Source organism: Candoia aspera, chromosome 6, assembly GCF_035149785.1.
Source record: "Candoia aspera isolate rCanAsp1 chromosome 6, rCanAsp1.hap2, whole genome shotgun sequence".
In the NCBI taxonomy this organism is placed as follows: Eukaryota; Metazoa; Chordata; class Lepidosauria; order Squamata; family Boidae; genus Candoia; species Candoia aspera.
In genome coordinates this window covers 15,513,320-15,532,741 of record NC_086158.1, presented here as the reverse complement: position 1 = coordinate 15,532,741, position 19,422 = coordinate 15,513,320, and the positions used below count along the sequence as shown (strand labels likewise).

General features: G+C 37.9%; 1 protein-coding gene across 2 annotated transcripts in view; it reads right to left on the bottom strand.

Annotated features, from left to right (window-relative positions):
- Nucleotides 1-19,422, bottom strand: part of TNIK (TRAF2 and NCK interacting kinase) — a 295,901-nt gene that overhangs the window by 92,701 nt on the left and 183,778 nt on the right. For both annotated transcript variants that reach the window (XM_063306445.1, XM_063306444.1), the window contains exons 6-9: nucleotides 16,438-16,528; nucleotides 14,798-14,928; nucleotides 4,512-4,566; nucleotides 544-622 (exon numbers count right to left, since the gene is read on the bottom strand). In XM_063306445.1, coding sequence (XP_063162515.1) covers nucleotides 544-622; nucleotides 4,512-4,566; nucleotides 14,798-14,928; nucleotides 16,438-16,528 — 356 coding nt within the window. The remainder of the gene's footprint in view (nucleotides 1-543; nucleotides 623-4,511; nucleotides 4,567-14,797; nucleotides 14,929-16,437; nucleotides 16,529-19,422) is intronic.

Here is a 19,422-nt window from a genome sequence, read left to right as displayed (position 1 = left end):
ATAGGCATTTTTGTCCAATCAAATCTTTGAAATGAAACTAATCAATTTGATTTAAATTGCAAACTCAGATTGAATCACAAGTTCAAATAGAATCCTGGCAGACTTGTAACCCCTAATTAATCTATGCATGTAAATGTGTGACTCATTCTAAGAGTCTATTCTTCCTTAGAGTCAAAGTGGCTCATGAAGAAGCTCAGGATTCTCCCAAGCCAGGCTTCAGTATGTAATGAAAAGATGTTGTTGGTTTTATTGACTAACTGGCAGCCACTGAGCAGAGGGCTGATGTGCTTTGGGACCACATTTTCCAAGTTTGGATCCTCTCTTTGCCTTGTTTATCAGTGCTCAGCAATCTATGATAAATGTTTGCAATGCCAATATGAAAAATCTTCTACTCCCACAAGATTTTCAAATTCTTGTAGATGGGCTCACATTGTCCCCAATTGAACAGGAAGCATTTCATCCTTGTAGTTGATAAAGAGGAAGTAAGGTATAATGGCTTCTTACAGCATGCACACAGGGAGAGCAGAAGAAAGATATACTCACCACTTCTTTGATTTCAACCTGGGGGCTGGGTTTCGGGGAATGAGGAACAAGGCTCTCATGGGATGCATGTCACAAAGGGCTAAAAATCACAAAAAGAAAGCATTAAACGAATTGTCAAGTATAATGGAAGAAGAAGAACATTCTAGTAAAGATATTCACTGCTAGGCTAAGATTCTCATATGATGCAGGAAGATAAATTTAGTGACTAGGTTCACAGATCCCACTTAGTTGTAAGATAAGGGAGGTTATCCCTGAGGCTCTGATGCATAGTTTGACTGAGGCCTTAATCACCACTTATTTGTTGTTTGGAATGAAAGATGGCCTTCAATCAGTTTGCCTGTGTGGACTCCCTCTGCTTGTGGATTCCAGTAGCCCTCCTGTTTTTCAGAGGATCTCTGAATGATAAAGCAGCAGAAGGATATTTAGAAGGCCACTGGAAGAAGAAGAAGAAGAAGAGTGACTCTGAGCACAGGTATGGGTCCTTCTAAAAGACTAACTGGTGACAATAAGACTGGCAAAATATAATTATTTCACCACTCTTACTGTGTTCGCTGAATGCCAGCTAAAGCCTTGTTCAGGACAACCTGGTCCTGCCTGGATACAGAGAAGCTGCAGAAGCACTGGCAGGGCCTCTCTACTCTCAGCACCTGGTGGATAAAGTCATTCAGATTTGCTTTGAGTTGGACTCTGCCTATGCAATTCCAATGGAGCTGACTGAGGCACAATCTTAATTGGTTACCTTGGATGAGCCTGTTAGTCCTGAGGAAGTGGACACAGTCCTTTGGGCTGTCAGTGCAAGCACATGTACTCTAGATCCATTTTCTTCCTAGTTGTTTAAGACCTCCAGGGAGGGGTTGTATGGTTGGATTCCCATTGTAGCAAATACATCTTTGAGAGAGTGGTTGGTTCCACCAGCTCCTAAGGAGGTGGTGGTCCTCCTCCTCTTCAAGAAGTCATTGCAGGATCCAACAGAGCTGCACAATTTTCATCCTGTCTCCAACTTTCCCTTTTTAGAGAAGGTTGTTGACAAAGTGATCAGCCATAGCGCCAAAGGTCTGGAAGAAATGGATTACATGGACCCTTTCCAATCTGGGTGCAAGCCAAAACAGCATTGGTTGCACTTGTCAATGACCTATAGCAGTCTCAGGTTTAGAAGAGTGCATCCATCTCTCCCCTCTCCTGAATTTCAGTTGGCCCTGAATCTGTTAGCCTTTAGGAAGATTTTAAAAACTTGGTTTTTCTCCTGGGCTTTGGGCAGGATAGAAGAGCCAATCTCTGAGAAGAGTGTGTTGAAGGGGCCCCATTATATGTGGTAGGAATTGTCAATTTTTGGCTTTGTTTTTGTTGACATTGTTGGTTTTAATTGTAATTTCAGTTTTCAGTCATGATCATGCAAGTTGGGCAGCCATATAAATCTTGCAAATAAATAAATAAATAAAATGGTTTGCTTGTTTACTGCTTAGCATATTGTATAAATCTTGCATTTGAGGTTAATGATCTCTGCCTATTGTGGTTTATTTAACAAATAATGCTTTAACTATAGCTTAGTGTGATATGGGAACCCAATCACTGATTTGCATCTTAATACTACCTAAGGTAGATAATTCTTCCCATAGGCAGTTGCCATCACTGTCAGCTGTTGCAGGTTCTTCTATGTAGCTAAAGAGTAGCCATGCTAAGAATCATGAACTTGAAAAGGGCTATTTAGGTCACTGAACAAAATTCCCTGCTCAGTACAAGAATTTAAGCATCCTCAACAGATGGCTGCCAAGTTTATGATTCCACTAATTCCCTAGGTAACCACTTTCAAACTGCTCTTACTCTTAGAAGCTTTTTATTAACATTCAGCTGGAATCTGCCTTCCTGTAACTTAGGTCCATTAGTCTGTGTGCTACCCTCCAAGACAACAGAAAATGATGACCTTCTTCAACGTGACTCTCCATTAGGTACTTGAAGAAGACTGTCCTCTCTTTCATCCCCCCACCCGTTTTCTGTTCTCAAGACTAAACAGGAGTTGAATTTTAATTTTCGATACGGAAATGTTTTAACTGATGCAACATTTGTATTATTATGTTTTCTACTTTTTAATGTTGTTTTATGCACTTTGACATGACTTTGATATAGGAAGTAGTAGTTAAAATTGATTTAAGTGTCACGTCTCCAGCCATCCAACAATTTCATGTCAGAGGTAAAATTCTTGTTGTTGTTGTTTATTCATTTAGTCGCTTCCGACTCTTTGTGACTTCATGGACCAGCCCACGCCAGAGCTTCCTGTCGGTCATCAACACCTCCAGCTCCCCCAGGGACGAATCCATCACCTCTAGAATATCATCCATCCATCTTGCCCTTGGTCGGCCCCTCTTCCTTTTGCCCTCCACTCTCCCTAGCATCAGCATCTTCTCCAGGCTGTCCTGTCTTCTCATTATGTGGCCAAAGCATTTCAGTTTTGCCTTTAATATCATTCCCTCAAGTGAGCAGTCTGGCTTTATTTCCTGGAGGATGGACTGGTTTGATCTTCTTGCAGTCCAAGGCACTCTCAGAATTTTCCTCCAACACCACAGTTCAAAAGCATCAATCTTCCTTCGCTCAGCCTTCCTTATGGTCCAGCTCTTGCAGCCATATGTTACTATGGGGAACACCATTGCTTTAACTATGCCGACCTTTGTTGTCAGTGTGATGTCTCTGCTCTTCACTATTTAGCGAGATTTGTCATTGCTCTTCTTCCAAGGATTAAGCATCTTCTGATTTCCTGACTGCAGTCAGCATCTGCAGTAATCTTTGCACCTAGAAATACAAAGTCTTTCACTGCTTCTACATTTTCTCCCTTTATTTGCCAGTTATCAATCAAGCTGGTTGCCATAATCTTGGTTTTTTTCAGGTTTAGCTGCAAGCCAGCTTTTGCACTTTCTTCTTTCACCTTCATCATAAGGCTCCTCAGTTCCTCTTCGCTTTCAGCCATCAAGGTGGTATCATCTGCATATCTGAGATTGTTCATCTTTCTTCCAGCGATTTTAACTCCAGCCTTGGATTCCTCAAGTCCAGCATGTTGCATGATGTGTTCTACATACAAGTTGAATAGGTAGGGTGAGAGTATACAGCCCTGCTGTACTCCTTTCCCAATCTTAAACCAGTCCGTTGTTCCGTGGTCTGTTCTTACTGTTGCTACTTGGTCGTTATACAGATTCTTCAGGAGGCAGACAAGATGACTTGGTATCCCCATACCGCTAAGAACTTGCCACAATTTGTTATGGTCCACACAGTCAAAGGCTTTAGAATAGTCGATAAAACAAAAATAGATGTTTTTCTGAAACTCCCTGGCTTTTTCCATTACCCAGTGGATATTGGCAATTTGGTCCCTAGTTCCTCTGCCTTTTCTAAATCCAGCTTGTACATCTGGCAATTCTCGCTCCATGAATTGCTGAAGTCTACCTTGCAGGATATTGAGCATTACCTTACTGGCATGTGAAATGAGTGCCACTGTTCGATAGTTTGAACATTCTTTAGTGTTTCCCTTTTTTGGTATGGGTTAGGGTTAGGGTTTTTGGTAAAATTCTAACTAAGTATTTATTTATCAGTAACTCTTTTAGCTGCTTTGCTATATCAATTATAAGAATGTATCTATGTTTACACAGACTAAAAGAGATAGAACTAGTAATTAAAAGTGAGTTTAATATGACAGACAGGAGAAGGGGGAGAAATTTAGCTTGTTTCAAAGTATCTCACTGTGTGGTCTACTTGGTCAATAAATCTAGCCAAACACTCAACATGATGACAGTCATGTCTATATGTGTACTTTGAGCCTATTACAACAGACAGAATTGAATTCATCACCTTATTCAACAAATCTTTACTTAGGGAATATTTGCATATAGCTTATCACACAGAATTGGAATTTCTACCACTGCATAATGAATCTTAGCAAGCAGCAATCCAAACTATGATAAAACATGAAATTGGGATATACTCACGAGGAGCTCCTTCTGCCATTTCGATGGCTGTTATCCCTAAAGACCACAAATCACTCTGAAAGAAACAACCAAAAGTAACAAAACTTTTAGGGATGTACAACTTATGTGAGAGCTACCACTATATTGGATGGGCTTCTTAGCACCCCATTTCTGTAAGATTCTTCCATATTGTCTGAATAAGTTTCCGATCTTCTGATTCCCCAAGTTCAGCAGACTTAGGCCTTTCATAAATACATATTTTTGTTCTTCCCACTGTCAGAGAGGAGCACCCCACAACTTAAGAGAAACCCAAACTAAAGTACTGTGCTATTTTAGTACACCGAAGCTACATAATCTAATGCAATTCTCTATCTATCTATCTATCTATCTATCTATCTATCTATCTATCTATCTATCTAATTTGTCAAATGCCTATCTCCTCTCACTAGAGGGACTCTGGGCGGTTCCTTATATCAGTAAGAACTAAATATTTGAAAAGTTAATATTTTTGCAAGAGCAAAATACTACTCCCCTTTTCTTATTCTTCCAAATATTCTCCAACTCCTTAATCCTACCTTCCCTAATTTGGGCATCTTCCAGACTTGTGGCTTCATATACACATACACACCCATCACTCTCTTATGCAAAGTGTAGCAAAAGAATAAGCAGTAGTAGTAAAAGAAATTGAGTCAGAAGTTAAAAGGAAAGAAAATTTAGCTAAATCTAGTTTACACAAACTGTAATGATTGCCTATTCCAATAAAAGGAGTCTCATCAGTAGTTACTAGAGAAAACTAATTTATTGAATGAATAGTATGCAAAGTACGAAGAAAGCTGAGAATGAGCAAAAGCGCGCCAATTACAAACTTAAAAAGCCTTGCTCCCGTTGCGAACCCTCCCCTCAGGCTAGCATAGCAACCACCCACCCCAGACGCTAGCAACCGTTAGAATCGGCCTGAGAAAGTAACCTTGAACAGCAGAGATAACCCAAACATACATTCCAGAAGATCACAAGTCAGCACAAAGGAAATTTACCAGCGTGGCCAGGCAGGCACGCAACTGCAGATATGACATGTGAAACGTTACGAGGAACCATAAACATCGGAACGGGAACATGACACAAACACTATTTACAGTACTGTATCTCTCCACAACTTTCTGTCCTTACAAACCATCCTTACTTCTTCCATCAAACTACAACTTTCTCAGTTTTCTCCATCCTCTCAACCCATTCACTCTTCCTTCATGTATTTGTTTTGTGATCTGATCCTTACGCATTACCTCAAGATGTTTATTTTAAAATGGCCGCTTACTTTTGTATTCAATCCACATATATTTGTCTACCATTCATTCTTGTCCCTGTCTTCTTGTCTTACGACATACACTTCTCAATTAATCCATTCTCACTGCATACAGTTGCCTTTTATGGTTTTCCAGGCATACCAAGTTCTCATAGCATTATGTGAAAGCTTTATATGTGGATGTCAGCTCCCACAATTCTGGAAATGGTTATTATTTGGAATTGAAGTCTGCATTTGTAGAGGTCTTAGTCATTGTCATGTAACCTTTGGTAGAAGAAAAAGAACTATCTCAAAGGGCAGTTGCAAGAATAATAAGATATTATGAGATATGGAGAGAAACTTTTGATTTGCTAATCATTGCAAAAGCCTTTGTTCTGAAAAGGAGGTTTTTGAGAAACTACTCACATAAATAACAAGTATTTCATCAAGTTCAACCTTCCTCAAAGCAGAGCAGACAAACTCCTGCAGAGATACTTGTGGGAAATGTTAAATTTGCCATGTGATAGAGGCAGTGAAAATCGATGTCAAGGAACGTATAAATAATTATTTGAAAAATTAATTAGAAAACTGATATCCCAGTATCGGCATTATAGTTTCTACCTAATAAACCATGTTTATACTGTATTAAGAATACCCTTTGAATCTTGAGTGTTAGTACACACTATAGATGTAGCTGGTGAGATGTAAGTAACAGTATGATGGCTTGCAAGGTAATCTTTAGTTTAGAGATCCTAGTTTACATAAAATAGCTTGCGCATATTGGGGTAAAACTGGGCTTTGGTTATGCTTGTAGCATTACTGGCCAAAATGCACCAAAACTGACCAGCTTTGTACCCTTACCATTAGCAGGGAATGCTGAATGTTGCAAAGGTATGACTAAGATTGGCAACCTAGTCTACACCTCCTTTAACTTACTAAAATGCAAAAGTAAAAGTCTTGATTGACCAAAGTCACCATGGGAGGTGGAAGGCAATATCTATTAGCTCAGCTGGTGATGACTATGGCATATGGAGGATTGAGACTTCGAATGTAAGAGGAGTGAATGGTAAAGAACATGAATTAACACATGAAATGGAAACAAGAGAAATAAATATATTACAGGTCTGTGAGATTAAGAGAAAAGGGAACGATGAAATTAAGGTGATCTGATCTTGTATGGTAGAGTTAAGGAATACATATTGGGAAGTGAAGGTGTAGGTTTAATTATGAATAATTCAGCACAAATGTTTGCAAGTGGTAAAAAGGGCCAAACTAGGACCCCCAAAGCTGTTGAATGGAATTAAAAATGGAAGTATTTTATATACTCACATATAAGCAGACCTTCGAATTTTGAACCCAAATACCATGAAAAATGAACCACCCATGGATAAGCTGACCCACATTTTTCATGGAATTTTGGTTAAAAATTCGAGGGTCGGTTTATCCGTGAGTATATACGGGAAATACAGGTACTTAAAAAAAAGTATTACCATATATACTTGCAGATAAGCCGAACTCAATTTTTGGGGTGCATTTTGCCCCCTAAAATTCTTGGCTTATCCAAGAGTGTATACAGTAATGAAAGATTTGGGATGAAACTGAAGTTAGGTAACACCAGGAAGAATACTTAGAAAGCTGTATGGTACCACAGGAACATGTCAGAGACTGGGACTGAAATGAATGCTATAAATGACAGTATCCAAGAAAAAAAATGGATAAAAATGTCATAAATGCTGTGAGAACGTTAAAAAATAGTAAGGCTTCAGATGCTGATGGTATAACTGGAGAAAAATTAGAATAGGAATATGGTTTAAGAGTTGTTTAACATGGGACAGTATCTATGTTTATTGCTGTGCAGAAACCCATTATGGACTTTTTGTGTAAAACAGAAAGAAATGAGCTTATGATTTATGGTTTTGATTATTAGATAGGATAGATTATAGAAAGAAGAGAGTCATGATGTAACTTTAGAGAAAGAGGTAAATTTATAATTGTATTTATAACTGCTGTAAAGAAGATCGGAAGCCACTTCTTTGTATTTGCCCATCCCACTAGATCAGATGAGGTGGGCACGCTCCAGGTCACCTCCCTGAAATCTTGCCATCTAGTGGGACCTCAGAAATGTGCCTTTTCCGTGGCTGCCTCTACCTTGTGGAACACCCTCCCACTGGAGATTCAACAGATCCCCTCCCCCCCAACCTGTTGGAAGGCCATTAAGACCTGGCTTTTTTTGGAGGCGCTGGGTTAGGATAGTATGGAAAGAGGGCAGCTGAGCCTTCTGTGTGGCATCCCAGGGGGACAATTAAGGCACAGGGGTTTTGTCCTGACTTAGAGCAAAAAACCACACTGAGACAGGGACTTGGTCTCTAGTATCTATTATCTGCTCTAGTAGGTAGAGAATCCTGCCAAACCAAAGGAGCGTGGGAAACCCACACAGATAAACCCCCAAACTCAAGGCGGGTCTGCTCTGAGTTTCTTTGAATGACAGCTCAAAGTTTCTAAACTACACATGTGTTTTCCCTCCTGGATAGGGGCCTCCTCCTGCTCAGCATCCATACTCATGACAGACAGGTTTTGTTCTGTTGTTTTACGGTTTTATTATTGTTTCATTTATCGGTTTCATTGTTGTGAGCTGCCCAGAGTTGCTAAAATGGGTGGCTAAATAAATAAATCAACAAACAAACAAAATCTATATAACCATACTCATACATTTCTCTGTAAATACACTAAACCACCAAGGGAACATCTTACGTAAGATCTTAGTCTTACTGCATACTCTTCCATCGTTTACCGTTCTTACTACATTCAGCAACCAACCTTCAACTCCATATCTTTCCCTTCCCTCACCACCTATAAATAAATACTTTGAGGGGTTTCTTCAACTGTTGTTTTCTATTACATACCAACTGTCAAAAAGTTGTTCATACTTCAAAACAGGAAATAAAAAGTGGTTTCAGAAATCACAGCTTTCCGGTGACCCAGTGATATAATACAAAAATGTCTTATTAGGCTGAGACTGTCAGTCAAAACCAAGTTATTATTGTATTAACTGATCGTCACTATGACATATTAACAGCATTCAGTGCTAAATACCAAAATGTATCTATTTCTAACATCTCTTTTTAAAATCTTCCTTCCTGTTCTAACTCAACTCGCTTAACACTGCTGACATTTCAAACTCCTCTTAACAGACTCTGCCTTGGAATGCAGTTCAAACACCTGCAATTTCTTCTCTTAAAAAAGAAAAGATTTCTACTGACTATGGCCTTCAATTGACTGTTTTGGTTTGTTCCAGCCTGATTTTTAACATTACAATTAATAGGTTTTATAATTCTGTATTCTTACTTTGGATTACCTGACACAACTCTATAAAAATAGACTTTCCTTTCCACTCTTGTCTAATGCTGCTTCTTTTCTTTCCAAATTTCTCCTTTTTATTGATTTAGCTTCTTCCCACCAGTTCCTGCCTGCTGGTTCCTTTACTTCAGTCCCAACAAATGCCCTTTGAAAACCCTGCTAGAAGGACATTTTCACTGTGGTAATATTGTAAAATGCCTGTTGGACAAGCTGTCTGACAGCTTGCCCAACATAAAGGTCTGTTTATGTATTTATGACAGAAATATGCATATAGAATTAAGGTGTGTGTATATGTGTGTTTGTGCGTGTATGCGTCTCAGCTATACTTGATGCCTAAAAATGACTTAACTAATGAACATCCTTCTTGGCGGCCTCAGCAATTGTTTATCCCCTTTTTCTAAAGACCCCAGGAATTGTCATTCTCTGGCATTACAGATTTGTAAAAGACAGTTCTGGCCACTGTTTCCAAATTATAGTCCCCAGGCTTCTATTGTAAAGCAGGAAGATGGCGATCTGTCCATCAAACTATTATAGAATTAATGGACATTTATAATATAGATATGCTGTTAAACTTCCCAATTTGAATCAATACCTCTGTCCCAAATTACAGGAGAAACAGAAAGCACCGATTTGTTTTGTTGTTTTATGACTGTTAGCATTATATATTAAAATTTGGCGGGGGGAGTGGCAGGCCTGTCAAGTTTTCCTTTTTTCTGCCAAGACATAACCATCTGCTGCTTTCTTTTTATTCAGAGTAAAATGGCAGCTAGGAATGGAGCGAAGAGACATAAAATTACTATAATACAGGATTTATGTATCGCCTTTGTGATGTGGAGTGGCTTATTTATGATGTATAAACTATATAATTCTGTAGAGATTATTAAATAAGCTCCGTTTTACTGCTAAGATATCTGAAGGTTTTAAATTTTTTTTCCAGTGGCTATAGACTCTGTAATTTCCTCTTTGTACCAAATCATCTAGACTTCTGCATTTATTATCTTGAACCAATTGGTCAAATGCAATAGGATCCAATATGCATGCTTTAAATATACATATAATTTGCTTTGTTTAACAGATTTGCAAACAAATTCTAACACAATTAAGTAAATAAAAGTTGCATCCACTTCTATACGTTTGCAGATGTATATATCAAAAATCTAAAAGTTAAGCTCACTTTTTATCTTGTTTCCTTTCTCCTCTTTGCTTCTTCTTTTTATTCCCATCTTCATAGCTAAACTTGGAATAAAGGCCTCTTAGGGCTTTATTATATGAAGACCACCATATGCAAGTAGGCATCCAGTACAATCAAACTAAGGTAAGAACTACAAGCACTCCATGGCCTGTTTCTGCTATGAAATAACCTACCACATTTTGCACTAATTGTAGCTTCCCATAGTATTCAAGGGGATCCCAATATAAAATCATTAAAATAGTCTAAATGAGAGGAACATGGAGGATTTGGACTGAATTTTTCTCATTAGAATAAAACAATAAATGACAAGTTGGCCCAGCTATCCAGGAATATGGCCACAAAGCATTCCTAGTCTGGGGCTATACAGGGATGAGATAAAAAAGAGGAACAAAGACTCCTGGTTATTTCAGATGATATCAGATTCCAAAGTTTTGGAAAAATAGTTGTACATCGATATTAAAGTGGAAAGGTCAACATGGTAGACTTTGTTAGGTATGCTACAGCACAAAACAATGCAACAGAGCCACTGGCATTAAAAACTAATCTCTACCCGAGAGGGCAAAGCCACTGTGGCACTGTCAGGTGACTTCACTAACACAAAAGGACTGTGATTCTCTATTATATCAAATAACTTTGAAAGGTAAACAAAAATTATAGCATCACACTTCCTCCTCCAGCTCAAGATGCAGATAATCCATTATGGCAACTGATGCTGTTTCCAACCCAAACCTTGCTATGTTTCTTGAGTGATATGGGTTGCAAAAAAAATCTGTTTCCTCCCAGATTCATGCTGTGCAGTGACCACTGCCTCACCAACTCACCACAAAGTGCAGCTTTGAAACAGACCTATAATTGTTCAATTCTGTTGGAGCCAATGAGGAGTTTTTCTTTCTTAAGCAAGGGTTAGGTCACTGCCTCTTTCAAGTCAGTAGCTATCAACAAATCCTCCTTTGGTGGCACATACAGTATGTGTTCCTGCTGCTTGCTAATTGAACTACCATAGCTGGTTTAGAAACGCTTTTATAAGCTGCAAAATGGTAAAGGCTGAATACCACCACTGCTACAACCTAGATTCTAAAATAGCCCAAAGCTCTGGTTGATTGGGTTGAGTCTGAATTCTCTGCTATCTGCACTCAAGAAACCTTTGTCTCCTGAAGTTATTGATCAATTTAAGAAGATAATCTTTTTCACAACTTGGTTAGAGCTCACTTGGAAGCAGCCAAATTGAGAAGCTGGAACAGATATTCAGGTCAATTTTTCAACCAGCTTACTAACCCAAAAGCTAGTATCTACAACCAGTTTTACTAATTTCCAGGCCTGGAATTATTAGGACTTCGGTGGTGGTATCCAATGTTCTTCAGACATACCATTTCCAACTCTGGTTAAATTAGGCAAAATTGCAAGGTGGGTTTCCAAAGTAAATCCTCCGTGGATGTTAGCACTGCAAAGTAGTCCAGACAAGAAGGACAACCAGGAGTACTAGCTCTATCTTTATTGTAAGGTTACATTAACAGAAACTTGCAAGACTGAAAGTATTTCTCCCTTCTTTTCCCTTTACTCTCTGGAAAACTAAGGTGGGTCTCTTCAGAAATGTTTCCCATGCCCTCCCTCCTTCTGTGGCCTGAGATACCTTTTACTCGCCTGCAGCTCTCCCTGTACAGTCTGCAGTCTTCCTCCTGCTTCCAAGGTCATTCCCACATACCATTACACAGGGCTTACTCTCTTGCTCCACTCACCTCTCTGTTTCATTGTAAACTAAACAAATTATATCTCACTAAATCCTTTCTTTCCCACTGCCCCTCGAACATTGTTAACCTCCTGATATCCATTGAGCCCCTTTCATTGGGCTATGGAACCATGCTGCTGGACTGACTTCCACCAGGCCCCACCAGTAAGACTATCAGAATTGATAACAAGAGCTGCGATTCAAAACTATCTAGAGCACCACAAATTCTAAGTACATCCAAGGTAAATACCCAATTACTTGATCTAGCTTTATTATTTTTTTCTACTTAATTTTTTTTCATAGAATCACAGAAAAGATCATCTGCTCCAACACCCTGTCCAGCCTCCTGCATACTGAGAGAGAACTACCTTTCTTATCAACTTGCTCCAACATGGTCATTAACTACAATAAGTAGGGATAGTGGGGATAGGAGGGACAGGCATATGGAGAACACCAGAAAGTTGGGTTGGTCACTTACAGACTGTAAGTCTAAAGTCATAGCCAAGGCTTTAGGGTCATATTCTTATTTTACAAATAATATTTTATAAAAAAGGAGAAATGTATGTAGTCCCACAGCATTGACAGAACCATTTGTCCTGAAAGCTAAAATTTTAACGGCAGTGACAAATCACAAATCATTATCTTTCCAGTGACTGCCTTATGGAATGTTTAAACAATGTTCAGTACAGAAAATCAGCAAGGAAGCTTTATAATGATGGCAAAACAGAAGGTCTGCAGAAGGTCTTTTGACAAGTTTCTCTCACTCAGACAATGGATCTGCTGTCTGCTTTTAAGAGAGCAAGGGAATACAAAGGGGATTTCAACTTTCAACCAACCGGGTTAAGAAGGTTGGTGGGTTTCGACCTTCTTCAAGAAGATAAACTTCATTCATGAACACACAGCTTCCAGCACACCACATATCCTCATATATTTCTGTAAAAATGTTACAGCTACCAGTGAAATTACAACATATTTTTAGTACACAAGACAGTCCTCTGTTTCTTCTACCCAGTAATGTTCCAGTTAAGTTAGGCTGAGGATGGCCCAAGAGCTCACAGTGGGATTGACTGCTGAGAGGCAGATTTAAATCTGGGTATCCTCCATCTTGATCTGAGGCACCGCCACAGAAACAGTGTGGCTCCAGTTTTATCTTAACTGGAACTTGGTATTAACTCAAGATAAATATGTCTAGAAAAGGTTTTAATATCAGAGAAAGAGCATAAAGTAACCTCTAACAGTAAGGCCTCCCCTCTTTAGAGCTGTCTTTGCCTCCCATGCTGTCAATAAACTGATCAGTGCTTCAATGTAATTGTGTCATGATCTCCAGTTCAAAGACACTCCTGAGAAAATTCTCCTGCAGGATCAGGGCAGGAAAATCATGGAAAGGTTTTGATTTTTAGAACAATTGAGGGCCAAGCAACTGCTTCAACAGGCTCAACTTGTATGCTCTTCTTTTGAAGAAAAACTAACCCCTTCATCTGTAAGTTGCTTCTTTGTAGATTTTCTCCCTTCTCCAAAGTGTTGTTCACTGAAAACAGCAGCTTCCACAACAGAGGATGACACACATCAGTGACATCATGACACAAATCTTGCCCTTACATACTTGTCCTTATATGTATAGCTCTTGCATCAAGACATCTTCACACAGCTTTCATCATTTATCCCCTTGACCCCTTGCCTGAAACAATTCTTTCAGGTACCCATCAGAGAATAACATTCAGTGAATACATATGCGCATGCAAACACATGTACATAAACAGCTCAGGGCTCTGATTCAGGGTCCAATCTCGATTGTAGCCCTGAAGATCTTTTTCACCAAAAAGAAAAGCTAACAGGTTTATGGGTTTGAAGATTAGAAAGGGTAGCTTATGGAAAGAAGAAAATTATGTTGTAACATTAGAGAGAGAGGGCAAAGTGAAAATGTATTTATAACTGCTGTCAAGATGATCAGAAGCCACTTCTTTATAATATTTCTTTGTCTTTTCTATTTCTATTTTCTATTTTCTTTTTTCACTATTCACTATTCTTCTTCATTAACTTTATTTCTCTTCTGGTTTTTACTTCGTTAAACATTTCTTTAATAAGAAAGAGAAGAGAAGAGAAGAGAAGAGAAGAGAAGAGAAGAGAAGAGAAGAGAAGAGAAGAGAAGAGAAAAAAGAAAAAAAAGAAAAGGTTAACAGGTTAAGCACACTAAAGATGGGATTAACGCCAAATATAATTTTCTTTCTAATTGCATACTGAACATTATTAATTAAGCCATACACATTTTGTTCCCTCTGAAACATCTTTTCAGGAGTGGCTGACACCCAAACCTGGATTTTTCAGTCTGTGCAACAATGAGCTTTTCAAAGCTATGAATGCAATGGAAACATAAACAGCACATCCTTCATGTACAAACAACTAAGTTCTGCTTGGACTGGGTGTAAATTCTTCGGTTAAACCTAGGACTTTACTTGAGTCAGCAACAAGATTCCTTCCCTATATGTCTCCAGATATTTTTCTTGTCACCTTGTAAGTTCCACTCTTAGATCATCAACTTTCCTAATAGTCTAGCTGTCTTTACTCTAATTTTCTCTCTCGTAAATGGACATACCTCATAGCTTGCCTATAATCTGTTTTGTCTTTGGGATCACTCCAGTACATAAACCAGGTCTGATCCTAGACTGGGTAGAACCTGTATCTTCCTGTGGCTAAAACTGGCTTTAAAACATTATTGGCTACTAAATGTGATCTGTGCCAATAGCTATAGATACCTTGAAATCGTAAGTAGCATCAGGGTTTTCATCACAGGCAATGACCTCAGGAGCCATCCAGTATGGTGTTCCAATAAATGTATTTCTTCGACCAACTGTTCTGTCTAGTTGAGCGCTGACTCCAAAATCCACTAGGAATTGAAAAAAGCAACAATAGGAGAGTTTGGATTAGTTAAAGGGTTAAAAAAAGTTGGACTCATTAAAAGGACATAAAATAAACTAAATTTCATACAGGAGGACCTGCATGAGCAAGGCAAAATTTCATTCAAGTTTAGAATGTTTCATTCATTTCAGAACACTGAGAAACTTCAGCTCCCCATCCCACCCTGTAAACTTTTTCCTGTAACATATGGATCTGAGGGTCAAATCAAATAGGCCCTTTTGCTAGAGTTAAGTATCAGCCACATAATCGTTATGGAACTCAAGAAGTGCCCATCCCAACAAGTTTAAACAAAAAAAGATGTTGGAAATCTGATGAAAACTTATGAGGCTTTGGCATTCTCCTAAGAGATCTTATGAGATATTGTTACAGAAAACACCTTCATTATTGTAAAAACACAGGACTCTGGTATCACCTTTTCCAACAATCTCAAAACAAGGACAAGGTAATATCAGAGCATTTCAACCTCCCAGGACACTCTATAGCAGACTTCAAAGTGACTGTTTAGAAAAGCAGGACTTTAATAGCATCATTGAACAAGAAATTGTTGAACTCACATATCAAAAGGTTTCAGGGAATTTCAGAAGTTCTTAACAAACATAAAAGTTTTTTTTAACACATTACAATTGTTAATTGACAAGGTACTTGTAATCTGGCTCATATGTAACCTTCATCTGCATAACCAATATATCTTCCCCTCTCTTTTCCTCCTACCTTTCTCCACCTCACCCCAATTTAAATCCTACATCAGACTAGTCACTCTGTGGATTTAATTAAGTGAATTGCAGCTCATGAACATTTATGCCTGTTAATAAAATTTGTTAGTTGTTAAAGGTCTACCAGATTCCTGATTGTTTTTCCACCGTAAATTAATACAGTTCTCCTTCTACAATGTCGACAAAAGGAAGCATCTTGATAATTGCAGGTTATCATTGAAATTGAAATTGTGAAATTGTGTCTTTTACCTGTATGCATTCAATACCTATCCAAAATTCACATATTTTAAATAGGCTGGGGAGTACTGTTGAAATGATCAAGAAAAGATAAAGTGACAGTGAGAGCAAAAGGGACAGCTGGAAGGGATTATAGCATGCTGACATCCCTAGCCAGAATCTCTTCATTAAAAAAAAAAAGCATAAACGATGAAGAATTTTAAGGGTTTTATTCTAAGAACATAAGCAATTTCAAAGAATGAAAGTCAGATTTTCTAGTATTCTTCACAACCTTTTGATTGCAATTGTTGCACATTCCAGGGTTGATCATGGCTATGAATCCTCTGATTTTTTTTCCCCTCCAAATTTCTTGAGTAAAGTAGAACTGGTATAAAGTCAATGTTCAAGTCTGCTGTCTAGAAACTTAAAGAAATTCTCAGCTTTGGTATTCCTTAGAAGGCAGGACCAATAAAGATTTTTCAGTTAAGCCTCATCCCATGCTTCCTAGTATTTTCCCTAAATGAAAAGCCACCATCCCCACAACTTACCTAATTTAACTTCTGCATTTTCAGTTAGCAAAACATTCTGTCCCTTAATATCTCGATGGATTACTTTGTGTTGATGGAGATGACTCAAGCCCTAGAGAATTCAGTGACAGACACAACAAACATAAAATATAAATATATGGTGAATAAAGATAATATATTTATTTTGATTTCCCAGACAGCAAAATAAAATTAAATAAAACCCAAGACTGGCTAGTAATAATTTTTAAGATTATTGCATTGAATTGTGTATACTGTCTTTTATTATATTGGCTGCTGTTTAATATTTTACTATTGTTAAATGCAATAAGAAGAATGGAATAGAAATATATATATAATATATACACCCAGAGCGGGTGGTGGTGGTAAATAAAAGTTGTAAGTCAAAGTTTAATATTCTTTTCCTTGGAGTAATTTTTTCAACCATCCACTATTCATTCTATCCAACATATAATGGGTAAGTGAGCATATGAACAGTGATTTATTAGGTAGCAAATGCCACCTGATTCGGGCAAACTTTTGGAAGCTGCTACCTGTCAAAGCAGAGAATACTACATCACATCATGTGACCTTAAATAGTTGATTAGAACCCTCCCTCTAGCTGGCAGCTGCTGCTGAAACTGGCCAGACCTTAATCAGTTCACACTGAAGGCTTTTGTCCTCATAAATATGCACATTGGTCGGAAAATGAATTTTTTAATTTCTGTTTTTTACATCATATTTGCGAACGGCTGCTATTCAAGGCAGTTGCTAAATGAGGCCTACCAATATATGACTCAACCATGTTTTAAGGAATGTTGGACCAAAGCATTTGCTGTCTAATTTTTCACTGATGCAAAGTGGATGAATGGACAGGTAAAAGATGTGTGAAACCATACAGGTGCGGGGGGGGGGGCTTAAAGTTAAGCAAAACATTAAACTGTTTAAAACTGGGTAGATAGTTTAGCAGTAAAACTCAGGCAATAGCATCTTTCTCACAGAAAAATTGGTAACCAGCCATCTTTTCCCTTAACTCATCATAACATAGCATCAAGTTAAATAAAAACTGAAATGTGTCTTAACTTGCCATTTTCCCTAAACATTATGCGGAATGAATAGTAACAAAGTGGTTGGGAATATATGGGATGTCTGTACATTTTTTCACTAATACAGTATATGACTCAACTAGTACATGACTATATTTGAGAAAAGTGTTCTTTCTCAATAAAGCAACATCCATCAGTTTGCTGAAATATTTAAAACAGGGGTAAGATTGTAAGAGATTGAGTCTAATTTGATTTTGAGGTAGAGGGGTGAATTTTGTCCTGGGATCAAAGGGAGAAAAGATACGATTGTTATGAGACTTCAGACAGTAGTATTAACTGTTAATTTAATTCAAGTAATTACGATTCATCTAAGCTACCTTGCTCTTTTACTATCGGTATACACATTCAAATGAATATTATCTTGCATTACTAAAACATAGTCTGCAAATAATCCTTGAGTGATTTGTATAATTCAGGTCACTGTCACTGTACTAATCCTCTTTTATATAAACTTCTTTGAAGTAGAATGTCATTCTAATAAAAGAGCCTTGAAAGAAACACTCTGTATATGCTTTATTAGCTTTCTACCTGCAAATGCTTCTATTCTGTTCTTTAGAAGTAACAGGATATTAGCAGAGAGAGGAAAAAGGATTAATCTCCCCAAAATTATTATATGTATCTCATATCAGATACATTATTGGAGGGGAAAATTGGAAGTCCCCAGAGTGAGACCAAATTTAAGATAGTTATCAAGCTCTCGGAATTTTCACTGAAGAATACCCATTCATTTAAATGGCTTGTAAATGGAACTTTGGAAATTCCAGAATATATTGCTGTGTAATCATTTAAAACAGTGATGCACCATTTCTAGACTTTGCATGGCATGCCAAGGGCTGTCCTACAAAAGTGGGTAGCATCAGAGCCCAATTCGGGAGGGAGTTCCAGATGGTCCAATAGGTGAAATGGATACCATATGCCTCCACAAAACTGAAGGCATCCTTTTTGCCCCTTAAAATCCTTCAACCCCAACCCCTCCTCCAAATTTTAGTTCCACTCAATTGGGGTGGCACTCTGGGGACATAAAAAAGGATACTATGGGCCACATGTGGTGCTTGGATCACTTTTTGCACCCCTGCTTGAAAATACTACAAGTCCTTTCTGCATATCCTGTAACAAGTGGCCTTACTGTAGCATTTCACAGACTTAACACAACCTTGAACCCATCAGCCTTCAAACCAGGGTATATCACTGCAGCCAAAGGGCCTGTGTCACCCTTTAAATGCTTGATTTTACTTATTAAAGTCTTACTATTCTTTTTCCCTAAACTGTATTTTTAAATGTCAGAGAATTATTATTAAACACATGGGAGTAATCTTATAACCATATATAATTTCATTTAAATGAAATGAAATGAAAAAAAAAATCAAATACCTCCAGCTGATATTGTTTCGGCCTTTCGCTTTTTTTTTTTTTTTTTTTAAATCTTGGCCATACTGTATTTGCCTTCAAGAGCACATTTTCACAGAAGGACTGTGCAAGCTTCAATTCTGAAAAGCTTTTGTGCCTTTGTTTTAGGGGTCTTTCTTCCCCCAGCATAAGACACTCTTGTATTGGTTTTTTTTCAAGATATTAACCTTTTTAATTGGAGGTGCATGTTTACTGATTATAAAGATATATGGAATTTATGTACATATTATGTACATAAACATAATATGTACATGAAGCACACATATTTCTCTCTCTCTCTCAATCCATTGCCAGCTGTGTATTTCAGATGTAATACTTAGATTCCTTTTATATATCACCAGGACGTACATGAAGCTGTGATAACATTAACTTAGGCAAAACATAAAGAAAAATGTGGAAGGAGGTAAATACTCTTCCACAGAACTGTAATCCTGGCCATAGCTAACTCCAGAAATGAACAGCATTATTAAGAAAACAAAGGAGAACCTCTTACAGT